Here is a 20,324-nt window from a genome sequence, read left to right on the forward strand (position 1 = left end):
TCTCTAGGTTAGAAAAGAGAATTGTAAGTATGGAAAGGGAGAATGCTAGAATGAACTCTAAGATGTGGGAAAGGATTGGAGTTATTGGTTTGAACTCATGGGGTGTGTTTGTGTGTGTGTACATGAATATGCACACATACATACTTCTTCCTATCTCTGTCTACTGAGAGAGTCTAGAAGCAATGACACTCTAAGAGTAATGAGTATACCTAGCACCCAGACCTTGGCTTCTAAATAGCATTGTTAACTTAAAAGAACCACAGTACAGGCTAAGATGGAGGGATGGGGACCAGACTTACCCCCTTCTTGAAACAACTAAAAAAGTGTAAAAAGAAGAAAAAAAAGTGAAACAATGACTCACAAGACCTTGGAAAACAGGCAGTGAAGGACAGTGAAACCTGGGAGATGAGAAGCAAGATGAGTCTCAGCTTACTACATGAAGAAAGTTTCCAGGCTGCAGCAAAGGAAGGGGAACCCCACCTAGAGCTTGAAGGTCTCCTTGAGTTGAGAAGATAGAGCTGAGGCTCTGGGAGAGCCAAGGAGGCTTGAATTTGCAGGGCAAAGGACTGTGGAGGAGAAAGCAGCAAAGAGAATTCCAGAGATCTTTAGAGGGTCACCTTCAAGTGTTCAGTTGAGTAGTGATCAGGGCACATATGTGAGGAAACTACATAAGGCCAGGGAAACAATAACCCAGAAGGATTAAAGGGAACTATCCTCAGAGTATATCCAGGGCCAGTAATACTGCCTGTCCCCAAAAGCCTTAATGGGAAATCTCATAATTCAGAAGACAGCAGAGTACTAAAAAGGGTCTAGCCTCAGGAGTAGAGAAAATGAACCTTACATTAAATACTGCTTTGTTTTTGCCTAATAAAGCTTAAAAGCAAGACCCAAAAGGATCAAACTATTTCTATTAACAGTATCTCAAAGCAAAGCTCAAGAATACTTTTAGGAATATAAATATATCTAACACCCAATAAGGTAAAATTCAAAATGTCTGCATTCAATCAAAAGTTGCCAGGCACACAAAGCAGCAGAAAAATCCAACCCATAACGAGGAAAGAAAATCAAATGAAATTGACCCAGAAATGATGCATATCTAGCAACAATAATTAGCACACACATACATTAAAACAGATATTATAACTATTGTATATTTTCAAGAAGCTAGAGCAAAGATTAACATGTTAAGTAGAGACAGAAAGAAATAAAGACCCAAATCAGACTTCTGGAGATGAAAATTACAACACATGGGATAAAAAGTACACTGGATAGGGTTAACAGAAAATTAAACATTACAGAAAAAAGATCAGTGAACTTGAAGACATAGCAGTTGAGACTCTACAAAATAAATCACAGATTTATTTTCTATCAAAAAAAGATTAAAAGCAATGAACCGTGAGACAATATCAAGTAGCCAAATGTATGTGTAATTGGACTATCCAAAGAAGAGGAGTAGAACAGAAAACATTTTGTGGAAATAATGGCTTAGATTTTTCTAAATTTTTCTAAATTTTTGGATGCAATTTTCCTAAATTTGATGAAAAATGTAAATCCACAGGTCTAAAAAGCTCAATGAAACCCAAGCACAGGACACATGAAAACAATTACACCATGGTACACTATAATCAAATAGCTTTAAACCAGTGATAAAGAGAATCTTAAAAGAAATCAGGAATTATTAAAGAAATGCAAATCAAAACTACGATGAGGTATCACCTCATACCAGTTAGCATGGGCATCATCAAAAAATCTACAAACAATAAATGCTGGAGAGGGTGTGGAGTAAAGGGAACCCTCCTACACTGTTGGTGGGAATGTACGTTGATACAACCACTATGGAGAACAGTATGGAATTTCCTTAAAAAACTAAAAATAGAACTACCCTACAACCCAGCAATCCCACTACTGGGCATATACCCAGGGAAAACCATAATTCAAAAAGACACATGCACCCTGATGTTCATTGCAGCATTATTTACAATAGCCAAGTCATGGAAGCAACCTAAATGTCCATCCACAGACGAATGGATAAAGAAGATGTGGTACGTATATACAATGGAATATTACTCAGTCATAAAAAGGAAAGAAATTGGGTCACTTGTAGAGACGTGGATGGACCTCGAGACTGTCATACAGAGTGAAATCAGAAAGAGAACAGATATCGTATATTAATGCATATTTGTGGAATCTAGAAAAATGGTACCAATGAACCGGTTTCCAAGGCATAAACAGAGACACAGATGTAGAGAACAAAAGTATGGACACCAAAGGGGGAAAGGGGGGTGTGGGATGAATTGGGAGATTGGGATTAACATATATACACTAATATGTGTAAAACAGATAACTAATGAGAATCTGCTGTATAGCACAGGGAACTCCACTGTACAGTAGAAACTAACACAACATTGTAAAACAACTATACCCTAATTTAAAAAAAAAACAAATCAGGAAAAAAAGTCAAATTAAGTAGACAGGAAAAAGGTAAAGATGATAGTCACTTTCTTGTTGGACAGTGGAGAAATATCTTTATAGTTCTGAAAGAAAAAAAAGAAGTCAACCTACAGTTCTTTACCCATCGAAAACATGTTTTAAAACTGGAATTGAAGTAAAGACTTTTTTCAGACATATAAAAGTTGAAAGAATATATTGCTAGAAGACTTGCATTATCAGAAATATTAAATGACATTCTTCAAGAGGAAAGAAAATGATGCCAGATGGAAACAAAGAAATGAAGAGCACTGGAAACTAGGTAAATACAGACATTTTTTTCTTTTTTTTTTTTTGTGGTACATGGGCCTCTCACTGTTGTGGCCTCTCCCGCTGCGGAGCACAGGCTCCGGACGCACAGGCTCAGCGGCCATGGCTCACGGGCCCAGCCGCTTCACGGCATGTGGGATCCTCCCGGACCAGGGCACGAACCCATGTCCCCTGCATCGGCAGGAGGACTCTCAACCACTGCGCCACCAGGGAAGCCCCAGACATTTTTTTCTTAATTTAAGTTTCTTGGAAAGATAATCAACTATTTAAAGTAAAACTAATAACAACATACTATGGGTTTATAGCATACATACAAGTAAAATGTATGACAGTATTAGCACAAAAACCAGGAGGAGAGAAATGGAAGTACCGTGGTGCAAGGTTCTTAATACTGCATGTGAACTAGTATAATATTACTTCAAGGCAAACTGATAAGTAAAAAAAAAAAAATACATATATATATATATATATATATATATATATATATATATATATATATATATATGCACACACACCAGTGCTTTTCAACCAGGGGTGATTACACCCTTCAGGGAATATTTGTTACTGTCTGGAGACATTTTTGACTGTCACAACTAAGGAAGCGCTACTGGCATCTAGTGGGTGGAGGCCACAGATGCTGCTTAATATCCTACAATGCACAGGACTTCTCCTTGCCACTACAGTTGTCTGGCCTATGATGTCAATAGTGACAATGTTGAGAAACCCTACTAAAGTAATATAACAAAAGATTATCGCTAATAAACCTACAAAGGAGGTAAAATTAAATCATAAAAATCACTCAATCCAAAAGAAGGCATAAGAAAGAGGAAAAAGTGAACAGAAATTAGATGAGACAAATATAGAAAACAAATAGACAATAGAAGCAAGATGGTAGATTTTAAACCTAACCTCATTAATAATCACATTAAACATAAAGGATCCAAATATGTCAATTAAATGGCAGAGACTGTCAGATTGGATAATTCCTAGACCCAACTATATGCTAACTACAAAAATCACACTTTAAATTTAAAGACACAAATAAGTTAAAAGTTAAATGATACAACATGCTAACAAAACTCAAAAGAGAGTAAGTATGGTTATACTAATATCAAAGTTAATTTCAGAGAGAAGAATATTAAGAGATAAAGATAATTTCCTAATGATAAAAAGGTTAATTCATAAAAAATACATAACAGTCCTTAACATGTAGGCACACAATAACAGAGCTTCAGAAACTATAAATAAAAAATTGATAGAATCATGAGGAAAATAGACAAAGCTACAGTTATAGAGTTGTCAATACCCTTCCTTCAAAAATTGATAGAACAGTGCACACAAATGCCAGTAAAAGTAAAGACTTGAACTTACATTATAAAACATCTTGATCTATATGAGTCTCCTTATTCCTAGTCATTGATTTTTTTCAAGGTTCAGGCCAGTCATCTTGTAGAATGTGCCACATGTTGGATTTGATTATTTTATTATTACACCCAGGTCTGGCAAGAATACTACATAGGTATTGTTGTACCTAGCTTTGCTGTATACATGAAGTTTTTAAAACTCATTCTTATAGAAAATTATAAAAAAATATAAAGCATGAGATTAAAAAAAGAAACATTCTAGCTTGGTTTAAAATAAAATTTCCACTCTCTTTTCTTTTTCCTTGTGCCTAAGAAATGAGCACAGTGTTCACATTTGCACCTGTATATTTGCTGGCATTCTGTCACCTGTGTATATGTTGTATTTTAACAACAACAACAACAAAATGTCTTAAGGGCAAAGCTTTTCTCTTCCTTTATTTTTCACAAAATGTGTATTCCAGTCTGCTAAGTCTTCTTATTACCACAGAGTAAATTATATTTAAAGAATGAACTGGGGAGGGAAAAATCTGTACTGGAAATATTTAAGGGATGAATTGTAAGGGAAAAAATCAGTATTGAAGAGAAAAGGGCAATTACCATCTTAGGCAGCCTTCTGAGTAATTAGTGCTATATAATCTCAGACTGCATACCAGCTGTTAAGTTGAGTAAATGTCTTTATTTTTATTGGTTTTGCCCTTTATATCTCTAAGTGAGAAACAATAAAGAGATTTTGATTAACTTAAAAAAACTTAACCTAATTGATATTTCTAAGCATACTCTACCCAACAGCAAAATACATATCCTTTTCAGGTCTATGCAGAAAAGTTACCTATATAGACCACATTCTGGGTCATAAAACATTCTCAATGTATGGCATGGGGAACACAATCAATAATATTATAATAACTTTGTATGGTGACAGATGGTAACTTGACTTATCGTGGTAATTGTTTTGTAAGGTATAGAATTATTGAATCACTGTGTTGTGCACCTGGAACTAACATAGTATTGTAGGTCAATTATACTTCAATTTTAAAAATTAGGACTTCCCTGGTGGCACAGTGGTTAAGAATCCACCTGCCAATGCAGGGGACACGGGTTCGAGCCCTGGTCCGGGAAGATCCCACATGCTCCAGAGCAACTAAGCCCAGGTGCCACAACTACTGAGCCTCAGCTCTAGAGCCCGTGAGCTGCAACTACTGAGCTCATGTGCCACAACTACTGAAGCCCGCATGCCTAGAGCCCATGCTCTGCAACAACAGAGGCCACCGCAATGAGAAGCCCATGCACCGCAACAAAGAGTAGCCCCCGCTCACTGCAACTATAGAAAGCCTGTGTGAAGCAAGGAAGACCCAGTGTGGCCAAAAATAAGTAAATAAATTTATATAAAAATTAAATAAACAAAATATAATTAAACAAAACATTTTAAATAATTTTAATAGGATTCAAGTAACAAAAAGTATTTTTTCTGACCACAATGGAATTAAATTAAACATCAATAACAGAAAGATATCATGAAAACCCCAAGTACTTAGAAACTAAATAACATACTTTTAAATACTTGTGGATCAATGAGGAAGTCAAAAGAAAAATTAGAAAGTATTTTGAACTTAATAAAAATGAAAGCGTACCAAAATTTGTGGGATACAACTAAAACAGTACTTAGAGAAGGAAATTTATAGTGCTCAACATTTATATGAAAAGATAGGTCTCAAATAATGGATCTCAGCTTCCATCCACCTTTTAAAAAACTAGAAAAAGAAGAATGAAGGAAGTTCAAAGTAAGCAAAAGGAAGGAAATAACACAGATCAGAGTTGACATAAATGGAAAAAGAGAGAAAACGAGTGAAACCAAAGGTGATTCTTTGAGATATGCAGTAAAACTGTTACACCTCTAGCCAGACTTATCAGAAGAGACACAAATTACCAATATAGAGATGAGAAAGAAGATGCAAATTACCAACATAGGAGTCAGAGATGACATTACTGTAGATTTTACATATAATAAGGGATAAAATATTATGAACAACTTTATGCCAACATATTCAACTACTTAGATAAAATGAGTAAGTACCTTAAAAGACACAAATTACCAAAGCTCACTCAAGAAGAAATAGATAACATGAACAGCCCTATATCTATTAAATAAATAAAAAGTTTCCCACAAAGAAGCCTCCAGGCCCAGAAAGCTTGAATGGTGAATTCTACCAAATACTTAAGGAAGAAAGAATATCAATTCTACCCAAACTCTCCCATTAAATTGAAAAGAAGGCTATACTATCCAACTCATTTTCTGAAGCCTGCATTTCTCTGACACCAAAGCCATAGAAAGACTTTCCAAAATTGAAAACCACAAACTAATATCACTCGTGTATACAAATGAAAAATTCTTAATAAATTTTTAGCAAATCAAATCCAGCAATACATAAAATGGATAATTCATCATTATTCATGGGGTTTATTCCAGGAATGCAAGTTTGGTTTAGTAATCAAAAAATAAGTGTAATTCATCAATATTAACAGACTGAAAAAGAAAAAGACTATATGATCATCTAAATAGATTTTTATAGAATAAGCATTTGATAAAATACAACATCTATGATTGATGAAATAGAAAACTCTCAGCAAACTAAGAACAGAAGGAAACTTCCTCAAACTGATGAGAGAACCTATGAAAAACCTTCAGGTAACATCATACTTAATGGTAAAAAATTGAATGATATCTCCAAAGATCAAGAACAAGGCTACCGTGACTGCTCTCACTGTCATTAAACTGTATTCAACAGCTTATGAGACGTTCCAATGAATGTGGTAAGGTGACAAAAATAAACATAAGCATCCAGATTGGAACGAAAGAAGTAAAACTGCCTCTAGTCACAGATGATGACCTATGTAGGTAATCCAATGGACTCTTCAAAACTACTAAAATTAACAAGTGAATCTAGCAAAGTTGTAGGATACAAACTCAATATATAAAAATCAAATGTATTTTTGTATAGCAGCAATGAACAGTAGGAAAATGAAATTAAAACAATAGAACAGTAGGATAAACATGAAATGTGTAGGGATAAGTCTGACAAAAGATATGCAAGACCCATATACTGAAAACTACAAAAAATTGTTGAGAGAATTAAAGACCTAAGTAAATGGAGAGATATACCATGTTCATGGACTGGAAGACTCAATATTTTTAAGATGTCAATTCTCCCCAAAATGATCAATAGAGTCAATATAATCCCAATAAAAAATCCCAGCAGGCTGTTTTGGAAAACAGCCCCTGGTAATTTCTTAAAAAGTTAAATATACACCTAGCATATGATTCAGCCAGTCTGCTCCTACGTATTTCTCCAAGGGAAGAGAGAGCATATATCCAATACAAAGACTTGTACACAAATGTTCAAAGCAGCTTTATTTGTAGTAGACAAAAACTGCAAGTAACTCAAATGTCTATCAACAGGTGAATGGATAAAAAAATTGTGGTAATAATTATATCATTTAATACTACTCTGTAATAAAAATAATGATACATGCTATAACTTGGATGAATCTCAAAATAATTCTGTTGTTTGAAAGGTAACAAAGAGTACATATTCTATATATATATGTATATATATACATATGTATTTCTAGAAAATGCAGAGTAATCTATATTGACAGCAGGTCAGGGTTAGGGAAGGGATATGAAGTGGCAAGGGGGAGGAATTACAAAGGGGTGATGGGGTGATGGATATGTTCATTATCTTGATTGTGGTGATGGTGTGTATAGGTGTGTATTTGTCAAAACTTATCAAATTGTATACTTTAAACATGTAGTTTATTGTATGTCAATTATACCTCAATAGAACTGTTAAAAAAAGTAAGGGAACCAGGGCTCCTTGGAGAAATGCTGAATCCAGGCCTGAATGCAGGAAAGGAGGAGATGAAGCTGAAACATCTTCTTGTGCCAGAAAATCAGGTAGTACTCAAAAAATGATGGGAACATGTCAATAGAACATGGGAGGGGCTTCCACTGTGTGTGCCTACTATGTGTCTCAAAGTAGCTAATGACAATAATGGGTTAGAACCTATTGGTAAAATAAGAATCAGGTGTCCACACTAATATAAATAAATGAATGAAAAAATAAACAAATGGGGGCTTCCCTGGTGGCGCAGTGGTTGGGAGTCCGCCTGCCGGTGCAGGGGACGCGGGTTCGTGCCCCGGTCTGGGAGGATCCCACATGCCGCGGAGCGGCTGGGCCCGTGAGCCATGGCTGTTGAGCCTGTGCGTCCGGAGCCTGTGCTCCGCAACGGGAGAGGCCGCAACAGTGAGAGGCCCATGTAACGCAAAAAAAAAAATAATAATAAAAAAAATAAACAAATGGGAAGAAGGAAAAGCCCTTCCCTGGAGTAGAATGCTAACTAGTAAATGTAGACGGAATGATGGAATTAGACCATTGCCTTTGACAACCATCTTAATAATAAATAATTAGGAAAGGATCTTTGATGAATGCTAAAACTCCTCACAAGATACTTACTAATTTCAAAGGGAAAAATTTATAGTGGAAAACCTCATAGACACTTCCTTAAGGGCATGGTCAAAGTTGGAGTCACATATGATGGGACAAATTGATATCATGTGCCTCCTAAAACAAATCACTGAGAAGAACACAACATCACTTTTGTGGTGTTATTGCCAAAGTATATAATCTCCATATAATTATGATAAAACATAAATCCAAAACGAGGGACATTTTTCCAAAATAACTGGCCTGTAGTCTTCAAGAATATTAAAGTCACAAAAGACACAGGAACTGTTTCCAATCAAAGGAGACTAAAAAGTCATGACAATTATGTGCAATGTGTGAACCTGGTCTGCATCCTGGACCAGGATAAAGGTTTTTTTGTTTTGTTTTTCATACGGTAAGGGATGTTATTAGGAAAACTGATGAAATTAGAATACCATCTATGGATCAGATACAGTATTATATGAATTTTAATTTCCTGATATTATTTTATTATTGTTATGTACGAGAATGTCCTTGTTCTTTAGGAAATATCCACTGAAGGGACATCATTTGTGTAACTTATCCTCAAATGGTTCAGGAAAAATTATCCATAGGTATAAAGAAAAAAAGATAATGGAAATATGATAAAATTCTGACATTTGGGGGATCTGGGTGAAGGGTACACAGGAATCCTTTGTACTGTTCTTGCAACTTTTCTGTAAATCTGAAATTATTTCAAAACAGAATGTTGTAAAACATTAGGAGTATTATCTAAAAGAATCAAAACAGTAAGGACAATTTCTAAAACTGAAAAAACAGGTAATGGAAAACTCAATCAGAGTAACAAATGGAAGGAGAGGTAAAAAGAATTAAACAGAAAGTGTGGAACAAAGAAAGCAGAAAAAATATAATGGCAGGAATACTGCCACATACCAGCAATGATAATAAAATGAATGCATTACACTCACCTATTAATAGACAGATGTTCTAATTGTTTAAAACCAAGTAACTCAAGATCTTGCTATATTCTATTTAAAAGAGACATACCTGAAACAAAATAACTGAGGAAGTTTGAGAATAAAGGGATGGAGAAAGTTGTAATAGGAAAAGGATACTAACAAGAACTCCAACATGCAACAAACAGGGAGTGGCAGAAGTTGCTAGCTGTCCTAATCCAAATGTCCTTGGTAACAATGCCAATTTTTAGCCAACAGCTATCTGACAGGCCTCCCTGGAAGCTTAGGTGTGGCCACTTGACTAAATTCTGCCAATGAGATGAAAATTGAATTGTTTTCTGGGGCTTTCTGGGAAGGTCACTTATTAGAAATTGGCAGAGCTGGGACCAGCCCCTTTTTGCCCTCCTACCTTTCCTCTTCCTTCTGGCCCTCAATGGAGATGTGCTGGCTGGAGCTCCAGAAGTCTCGTGGACCATGAGGGGACCTTAGGATGGAAACCATACACCGAGATGGTGAAGCAGAAGATAGGAGCCTGGGTCCCTGATAGTATTGCAGAGCCCTTGAATACCTATCTCCAGACTTCTTCTACCCAAGAAAAAATCTTTCTTCTTTAAACTAATTTTATGTATTATTTTTTCCTAATATATGTAGTTGAACCTAATCCTAACAGGAATAGTAACATTCTTTACAAAGAAAGAATTCAAGGCATGTATAAATATATGCATAAATAAATGGGACAAAGAGGGCTACTTCATATTTTATGAAGGAAAAATATACCAGGACAATATAAAATTTATGAACCTTTATACATTCTTTATGCACTAACAATACAGCTTCAAACCCTGACTAAAATATAGGAAATAGACAAATTTAGTTATGATGGGAGGTTTATACATATCTCTCTCAATGAGGAAGGATATAAGGATCAGTATAACACAAAAGCTTATTCTAACAAGGCTATAAGGGACTTTTACTCAAGAGACAATACACATATTTTTCAATTCATATGAAAAAGTTACAAAAATTGACCATGTTTGAAGGCAGGGGTCAGCAACCTTTTTAATGGAAAGGCCAAACAGTATATGTTTTAAGCTGTATGGGCCACAGAGTCTCTGTTACAGCCACTCAGCTTTGCAGTTGTAGCTGGAAAGCAGTCATAGTATGTAAACAAATGGGTGTGGCTGTGTTCCAATAAACCTTGATTTCCAAAATAGGCGCCAGGCCCATGTGGCCTAAAAGCTGTAGTTTGTGGATCCCCATTCTAGGTAACAGAGGAAGTATCAAAAAATTTCCATAAAGCTGATATCACACAGGCCACAATTACCATAATGTAGTGTTAAAAATGAACATAATATCAAAAAAATATCCCCCCCAACCTGGCCCAGATCTACACACCTGGACATTTTAAAATGCATTTCTAAATAACTCTTGAGTTGAAGAGAAAATAAAAACAGAAAACACAAATGAGTTAGAAGTTAAAAAAAAACACTGGAACTACTGTACAACAAAACCTATGTAATGGAGCCAAAGTGAGGAGGAAAATATATGGCCTTAAATGTATTTGTTAGAAAGCAAGGGAGACAGAAAGTAAACTTAGTTTTAATCTCAAGAATTTAGAATAAGGATAACAATAAGAACAATGCAGCAATAATAAAACATACAGAAAATACAATGAAGAAATTAATAAAGAGAAAAGCAGACATTTTTTTAAAAAGAAAACAAATTGAGTTGATCAAGAGAACCTAAAGCTGGTCCTTTGAAAAGACCAACAAAATAGATAAGCCTCTAGAAAGAGAATCAAGAAAAAAGAGAAAAAACAAGTAAACAGCATTAGCAATGGAAAAGGGGACATACTTAAAGAGAGATCACACAATCATCCACTCAAGAAATATTTACTGAATGGCTACTATGTGGCAGGCCATGACACAGTCCCACAGTCATAGAGACAACAATCTAGTGGAGAGACCATAAATAATGAATGAAAAATTAAATTACATTAGTGATAAATGCTACAAAGAAAATAAAACATTTAAAAAATAAAACTACATATTTCCTCAAGTCAAAAAAAATGGAAAACTTAGATGAAATGGACAATTTTCTAGGAAATATAAATTACCATAATTGACTCAAGGAGAAGTAGAAAACCTGAAAAAAAACAGAAACCAAAGAAGAGATTTAAATAGTGAGGAAAGATCTACACCCTCAGAAGGCACGAGGCCAAGATGGTTAAGGAAGAGAAATTCCAGTCTGATATAGCCTGTCCCAGAGCATACAACTACTACAATAATAAAATAAAACATAGCTAAAATATAGCTACAAGAGGAATTTTCTTAAACAGATAAAGAATATCTGTCAAAAATCTACAATAAACATCACTTATTGGTAAATTATTAAAAACTGTCCCCCTGAACTTGGGAATAAAAAAGGATGCCTAATATCATCCCTGAAAGTCCTAGAAAATTTAGTAAGGCAATAAAAGAAAATAAAAGGCATGCAGATTAAAAAGGAAGAACTAAAATTGTGATTATTCACAAATGACCTGTGTTTATAGAAGATTGTAAAAACCCACACACTATTAGAATTAATAAGTAAATTAGCAAGGTTACTGGGCACAAGACCAACATAAACAAATCCATTTAATTCATATATACTAGCAAAAAAATAGGAAATGAACTTAAAAAAATTAGGCCATTTATAATAGCTTTACAGTATTTTTAAAATAAAGATCAAATAGCTAGGAAAAAATCCAACAAGAGGTACAAGGCCTCTATACTGAAAATTATAACATATTACTGAGAGAAATTAAAGACCCACACGAAAGGAGGGATATAACATGCTCATGGAGTGGAAGACCTCACTTAAAAAATGTCATTTTCCCCTGAATTGAGCTATAGACTTAAAGCAATCCAAATCAAAACCCCAGCAGGTCTTTTTCCTGTGGATATTGAGAAGCCAAATTCTGCAATTTATGTAGAAATGCAAAGGGCTAAGAATAGCTAAGGCAACATTTGAGAACTACACAGCTGGAGGACTCATGTGTTGGATTGGCCAAAAAGTTCCTTCCATTTTTAAAGTTAAAAGTAAAAGACACATTTTTCATTTTCACCAAGAACTTTATTGAACAACGTATTCACCATTTTGTTCCACTACCTTCTGCCATTTTTCAGGCAACTTCATAACTCCATCTTCCCAAAACTTTTTATCTTTTTGAGCGAAGAACTGTTCCAGGAGCCTTTTACAGTCTTCCAGGGAACTGAAATTTTTTCCATTAAGAGAATTTTTGTAAAGACTGAAACAAATGGAAGTCCAAAGGTGCAATGTCTGGTGAATACGGCGGATGAATCAGAACTTCCCAGCCAAGCTGTAATAGTTTTTGCCTGGTCACCAAAGAAACAGGTGGTCTTGCATTACCCTGATGGAAGATTATGCATTTTCTGTTTAATAATTCTGGACACTTTTCCTCGAGTGCTGCTTTCAGTAGTCTGATTGGGAGCAGTACTTGTTGGAATTAATCATTTGGTTTTCCAGAAGGAGCTCATAATAGAGGACTCCCTTCCAATCCCACCATATACACAACATCACCTTCTTTGGATGAAGACCGGCCTTTGGTGTGGTTGATGGTGGTTCATTTCGATTGCCCCATGATCTTTTCCATTCCACATTATTGTACAGTATCCACTTTTCATCACCCATCACAATTTGTTTTAAAAATGGAACATTTTCATTACGTTTCAGTAGAGAATTGCATGTGGAACTATGGTCAAGGTTTTTTCTGCTTAACTTATGTGGAACCCAAACATCAAAGTGATTCACATAACCAAACTGGTGCAAATGATTTTCAACACTTGATTTGGATATTTTGAGTATGTCGGCTATCTACCGCATGGGTGTAACGTTGATTGTTCTCAATTAATGTCTTAATTTGATGGCTATCAACTTCAACTGGTCTACCCGACCGTGGAGCATCATCCAGTGAGAAATTTCCAGCACGAAACTTTGCAAACCACTTTTGACATGTTTGATCAGTCACAGCACCTTCTCCATACACTGCACAAATCTTTTTTTGCATTTCAATTGTGTTTTTACCTTTCTTGAATAGTAAAGCATAATATGCTGAAAATATTGCTTCTTTCTTCCATCTTCAATATTAAAATGGCTACACAAAAATTCACCAATTTTGATAATTTTTTAATGCATGCTGATATGACAGCTGTCACAATGTAATCTAACAAAATTGTTTTGAATGAAGTTAAAGACAACTGAACGCTACTAGAGCCACCTTATGGAAAAAACCGAATGAACATTTTGGCCAACCCAATATTACCACGTCAAGACCTGTTGTAAAGCTACAATATCAAGACAGTGTAGTACTGGTACAAGGATAGACAACAAACCAAGGATAGAACAAAGTAAAGAATCCAGAAACATCAACACAAACAAATGCCTGATTGATGACAAAAAAATGGTCTTTTCAATAAACGATTCTGACTCAATGGACATCCATGTGAAAAAGAAAATGAATCTTGATCCCCTGCTTCAGACCATACACAAAAATCAAATCCAGGTGTATTATAGATATAAATGTGAAAGGTAAAACAATGAAACTTTTAGGTAAAAAGTAGAACATCTGAATGAGCTTCGGGTAGGAAAAATTTTCTTAAACAGAACACAAAGAGCTCCAAAATGGGAAAAAAATGATACATATTAAAATTAAGAACTGGTATCAAATATTTGCAAACCATATATCTAATAGAGTTAATATCCAAAATACATAAGGAACTCCTAAACAGAAATAGAGTCACAGATGTAGGAAACAAACTTATGGTTACCAGGGGGAAAGGGGGGAGGGATAAATTGGGAGATTGGGATTGACATATACACATGATGCCACTTATATGACGAATCTAAAATAGTCAAACTCAAAGAAGCAGACCATACAATAGTGGTTGCCAGTGGATGTGGGTAGGGGAAAGAGGAGTAGTTATTCAATGGGCATACAGTATTTTGCATTTCAAAATTTGCTGAGGGTAGATCTCACATTGTCTTCTTACCACAAAAACAAAATTATATGAAACAAAACAAAAACAACACAAGGAAACTTTGGAGGTGTTGGATATGTCTATTACCTTGATTGTGGTGATGTCAGCCCTATGCCTGATTTATATGTAGGTTCTAGATCCTATGTGACCCAATAAAGGCAGAAGCAAAAATTTAAAAGCAGAGTGCAGATAAAACAAGGATAAGGCTCAGGAATTCAAACAGTGCTTCTAGTGAAGACTTTGGTAATCTTGTCCATGACTTCTTAAGTTAAATAGATTCGGGATTTGACATTCTTAAAAGGGGACACAGAATAAGCACTGGCCTTGCTCTTGCCCAGCCACGTGGTCTTGGATGAGCCCCTTTATTTCTACAGACTCAAGTTTCTGAAGGACACTCAATGACCTTTTAAAGTACTTTAGGCTGTAATGACTGATAATTCAATTATTCTTCTCTTTTCTTCCATTCTGATAGCATTCTTCCTTTACAAGATCAGCACCATTTATTGAGAATGCAATGAGAAACACAGTCTAAAACTTGTAGAACACGGAGAATAAGTTTCCAGCTAAAGTAGATTTTTTCAGATCTCTAATCTTCACCATGTTACAGAAATAAATTTGTTTTTCATACTTAAAATGTTTCCCTTACAGCATTCTGGAGTTCAGAGAAAAGCAGTGCTCTGTACTTCAATTAACAGTAATCACCAAACATCCATAAAGAATAATATCATCAACAAGAACAGATAGTTACCTAGAGGAATAAGCAGTTGTAGACACTTCCAAAAATGAGAACACGAGATGCAGTATCCCACTTTTGCAGTCCCTGTATTTGCTTTTCATCTAGTGAAACAGCTACTGTCTTTTTCTCTTCCTGAAAGAATGGAGACTGAAAAAACAAAGAGGCTTTCACATCCTAATTCTGCTTCTGTTACCTTTTATTTATGTTCGAGCTCTCATCTTGCATGTAATTTTTTTTCAGCTTTACTGAGGTATAATTGACAAATGAAAATTGTATATAATTAAGGTGTACTACTTAATGTTTTGATATATATTGTGAAATAATCACCACAATCAAACTAATATATCCATCCCCTCACATAGTTACCATTTTTTGTGGGGAGGGGCACGGTGGTGAGAACACTTAAGATTTACCCTCTTAGCAAATTTCAAGTACACAACACAGTATTGTTAACTACAGTCACACTGTTGTATATTAGATGTCTAGAACTTACTCATCCTGAATAACTGAAACTTTAACCATCATCTCCCCATTTCTCCCTCCCCTCAGCCCCTGGCAACCACCATTCTACTTTCTGGTTCTATGTGTTTGACTATTTTAGATTCCTCATGTAAGTGGAATCATGCAGTATTTATCCTTCTGTGACTGGCTTATTTCACTCCAGGTTGATCCCATGTTGTCACAAATGGTAGGATTTCCTTCTTTTGGGGGCTGAATATTCCATTGTGTGTGTGTGTTTGTGTGTGTTTGCACACATCCCTGATGACTAATGATGTTGAGTACCTTTTCATATACCTGTTGGCCATTTGTATTTTTTTTTTTTTTGAGAAATGTCTGTTCAGGTCCTTTGCCCACTTCTTAATAGAGTTATTTAGGTTTTTTGTTACTGAGTTCCTTGTATATTTTAGATATTCACTCCTTATCAGATACACGGTTTGCAAATATTTTCTCCCATTCCATAGGCTGCCTTTTTACTCTGTTGATGTTTCCTTCGCTGTACAGAAGCTTTTTATTTTTTATTTATTTTTGGCTGCGTTGGGTCTTCCTTGCTGCGCATGGGCTTTCTCTAGTTGCAGTGAGCAGGGGCTACTCTTCGTTGTGGTGCATGGGCTTCTCATTGCGGTGGCTTCTCTTGTTGCAGAGCACAGGCTCTAGGTGCGCAGGCTTCAGTAGTTGTGGCACGCGGGCTCCAGAGCACAGGCTCAGTAGTTGTGGTGCATGGGCCTAGTTGCTCCGCGTCATGTGGGATCTTCCCAGACCAGGGCTCGAACCCGTGTCCCCTGCATTGGCAGGCGGATTCTTAACCACTGTGCCATGAGGGAAGTCCCAGAGCTTTTTATTTTTTATTTTTATTTTTTTTTCCGTTTTTTTTTTTTTTCTTTTCTTTAGCAGTACGCGGGCCTCTCACTGTTGTGGCCTCTCCCGTTGCGGAGCACAGGCTCCAGACGTGCAGGCTCAGCGGCCATGACTGACGGGCCCAGCCGCTCCACGGCATGTGGGATCCTCCCGGACCGGGGCATGAACCCGTGTCCTCTGCATTGGCAGGCGGACTCTCAACCACTGCGCCACCAGGGAAGCCCCCAGAGCTTTTTAATTTGATGCAATCCCACTTGTCTATTTTTGCTTTTCTTGCCGTATCAAATAAAAATTCATTGCCAAAACCAGTGCCAAAAAGCGTTTTCCCTATGTTGTCTTCTAGGAGTTTTATGGGTTTAGATCTTACATTTAAGTCTTTAATCCATTTTGAGTTGACTTTTTGTATATGGTGTGAGTAAAGGGTCCAATTTCATTTTTCTTGAAGTGGATACAAAGTCCCCCCAAAATCATTTCTTGGTTTTATTGTGTATTCTTGGCACTCTTGTCAAAGATCAGTTGACCATGGGTGTATGGGTTCATTTCTGGGTTCTCTATTCTGTTCCATTGATCTATGTGTCTGTTTTCTGTGCCAATACTATGATGTTTTGAATACTGTAGCTTTGTAATATCATTTGAAATCAGGAAATGTGATGCCTCCATCTTCATTCTTCTTCCTCAGGATTGCTTTGGCTATTCGGGGTCTTTTGTGATCCCATATGAATTTTAGGAATTTTTCTTATTTCTGTAAAAAAATAATGCCATTGACATTTTGATAGGGAATGCATTGACTCTTTAGATCACTTTAGGTAGAATGGACATTTTAACAATATTAATTCTTTTAATCCATGAACACAAGATGTCTTTCCATTTATCCGTGTCCTCTTTAATTTCATTCATGAATGTTTTTATAATTTTCAGTGGGTATATATGTCTTTGACTTTAGTTTATTCATAAGTATTTTATTATTTTTGTTGTTATTGTGAACAGGATTGCTTTCTTAATTTCCTTTTTGGATAGTTCCTTGTTTGTGTATAGAACAAGACTAATTTTTGTACGTTGATTTTGTATTCTTCAACTTTACCAAATTTATTAGTTCTGACAGCTTTTTTGTTGAGTCTTTAGGGTTATCTGCACATATTATCATGTCATCTGCAAGCAGAGATAAATTTTACTTCTGATTTGGATGCCTTTTATTTCTTTTCCTTGACTAACTGCTCTAAGACTTCCAGTATTATGTTGATAGAAGTGGAAAGAGTGGGTATCTTTGCCTTGTACTGGATCTTGGAGGGAAAGCTTTCATTTCCCCCCCACTGATTATGGTGTTAGCTGTGGACTTTTCATATATGGCCATTATTGCATTGAGGTAAGTTCCTCCTATACCTGATTTGTTGAGAGTTTTTACAGTGCTTTTTCTGCATCAATTGAGATGATCATGTGGTTTCTATCTTTCATTCTATTAATGTGGTGTATCATATCGATTGATTTGCATATGTTGAAACATCCTTATATCCCAGGGATAAATCCCAGTTGTTCATGGTGTATAATCCTTTCCATGTGCTGTTGAATTCAGTTTGCTAGTATATTAGTAAAGATTTTTTGCATTTCTGTTCATTAGGGATATTGGCCTGTAGTACTCTTTTCTTGTGGTATCTTTGTCAGGCTTTCACATCAGAGTGATGCTGGCCTCATAAAATGAGTTTGGAAGTGTTCTCTCTTCTGTGTTTTGGAAGCGTCTAAGAAGGATTGGTATTAATTTTTCTCTGAGTGGTAGAATTCATCCATGCAGCCATCTGGTCCTGGACTTTTCCTCCTAGTCCATCTTGCATACGTCACCCTTCATATAATTTATAGTTTATGCCAGTAGTTACTTCCCTCCTAGATATATCACAAAGATGAATAGGTGTTGTTTTTAAAGTTATTTTTCATTATTATCTTTCTGCATGGTGGGAGGTTAGCCTTATCTGTAAATATGCAATACCTATAAGCTTTGGAAATGTTGTTGCATTTAGGGAAGAGAGGATTTTGTGCAATTGGAATATTTTTAAATTATCTAATGCCTCGCAACATCTGTAAGATACTGGAAACATTCCACTTGTATCCCTTTTGAAAAACACAGGAGTACAAACTTCAAAAAGAATGTTTATTAATACAAGGTGTATAATTGATTATATATATGTTATTGCACTAATTCCCCAAAGTATAACCCATCATTATAAGCAATTAAATGTTAAAGTAACTCCCTCACAGTATTGTGTGACTTTCAGCTGTTCTCAACTGAAAAAAAAAATTAGCCAAATGCTCATTTACTCTTTCAATTATCTATTCATTCATTCAATTAATGTTTATTCTGTGCCTATGTTATATTTTCTGTTTCTGTCCAGGTTGCCCCTTTCATGAATTCCTAGGTCCCTTAAATTTCCTATCACAATGTTTATTCTTTGTACTTTCTGGTTGAATCTTGCATTACAGTCTTTACTACTCAATACATTTGAGATTCTCTTATGAATAGGGACTGTAGCTTTTACTTCTTTGAGTTCTCTCTGCCACTTCCTGTATGAAAGATGCTGCTCTCAATATCCTTTAAGTATCTTTCTTAGTAAACAGAAGCTAATTTTTAGCTGGTAGGTTGCCTTTAAGCTAAAATATTTCTTAGTATCTCCCGCAGCTAGTTGTTACCATATAATTGCTAGCCAATAAGACATTTATGAAAAGGTTATATGTACAACCAGGGAGATTCCTTAAAAGGAAGGTTTTGGTTTTTTTTAACTTCCTTCCATTTGCTGTTTAAAATATCATTGTATGTCTGAAATTTTAATATCCATCTTGGACTATTTGGAGACCCTGTAAATGGAGCAATAAGATATAAGATACCTATTTCCCTAATAACAGCCATTTACTGTCTACCCGTTTACTTTTTTTCCATGATGGAGCATTAAACTTTAACTTTGCTGAAGGCATTATTTTTACAGTTTTTGCTTGGTTCTCAACCAAGTGTAATTTTAACTAATACAACCTAATAAATTGTTATGCACATGTTATGGACCTAAATAAAAACATCCTGATTATTTGACTTTAATTTTGGGGCTATGAACATGGGGTTTAATCCACGGACTATATCCATGTATAATACAGATGCTATTCATATAATAACATACTAGAACTAAAAAAAAACTATGAAAAGGTTTTCAACTTTATTAGTGGTCAACAAAATGGAAATTAAAGCCACAATGCAATACTACTACACACTTACCAGAATGGCAAAAATGAACAAGGCAGACATTATTAAGTATTGGCAAGGATGTGGAGTGAGAGGCAGTAAAGACACTTAAGGAAAATTGTTCGCATTATCTATTAAAGCTGAACATATATACATACGTATTCCACTCCCAGGTATGTATCCAACAAATGTACATATGTTCACAACAACAAGAATATTCATAGCAGCACAATTTGTAAAAGCCTTTTAAAAACTGAAATTATCTCTTAATAGTAGAATGAATAAACAAACTGTGGTATGTTCAGACAATGGAATACTATACAGCAATGAGAATTTCTAAACTATTGCTTCATGCAACCACATGGATGAACCTCACAAACATAATACTGATTGAAAGAAACTAGACCCAAAAGAG

The 20,324-nt window shown here is 35.5% G+C and overlaps 1 protein-coding gene across 1 annotated transcript in view; it reads right to left on the minus strand.

Annotated features, from left to right (window-relative positions):
* The window catches only part of BRCC3 (BRCA1/BRCA2-containing complex subunit 3), an 86,305-nt gene that overhangs the window by 23,610 nt on the left and 42,371 nt on the right, over positions 1 to 20,324 (minus strand). The window contains exon 8 of the mRNA XM_081259287.1: positions 9,971 to 10,045. Coding sequence (XP_081115413.1) covers positions 9,971 to 10,045 — 75 coding nt within the window. The remainder of the gene's footprint in view (positions 1 to 9,970; positions 10,046 to 20,324) is intronic.

This window comes from Mesoplodon bidens (assembly GCF_964165515.1).
Source record: "Mesoplodon bidens genome assembly, contig: HAP1_SCAFFOLD_159, whole genome shotgun sequence".
Taxonomy (NCBI): Eukaryota; Metazoa; Chordata; class Mammalia; order Artiodactyla; family Ziphiidae; genus Mesoplodon; species Mesoplodon bidens.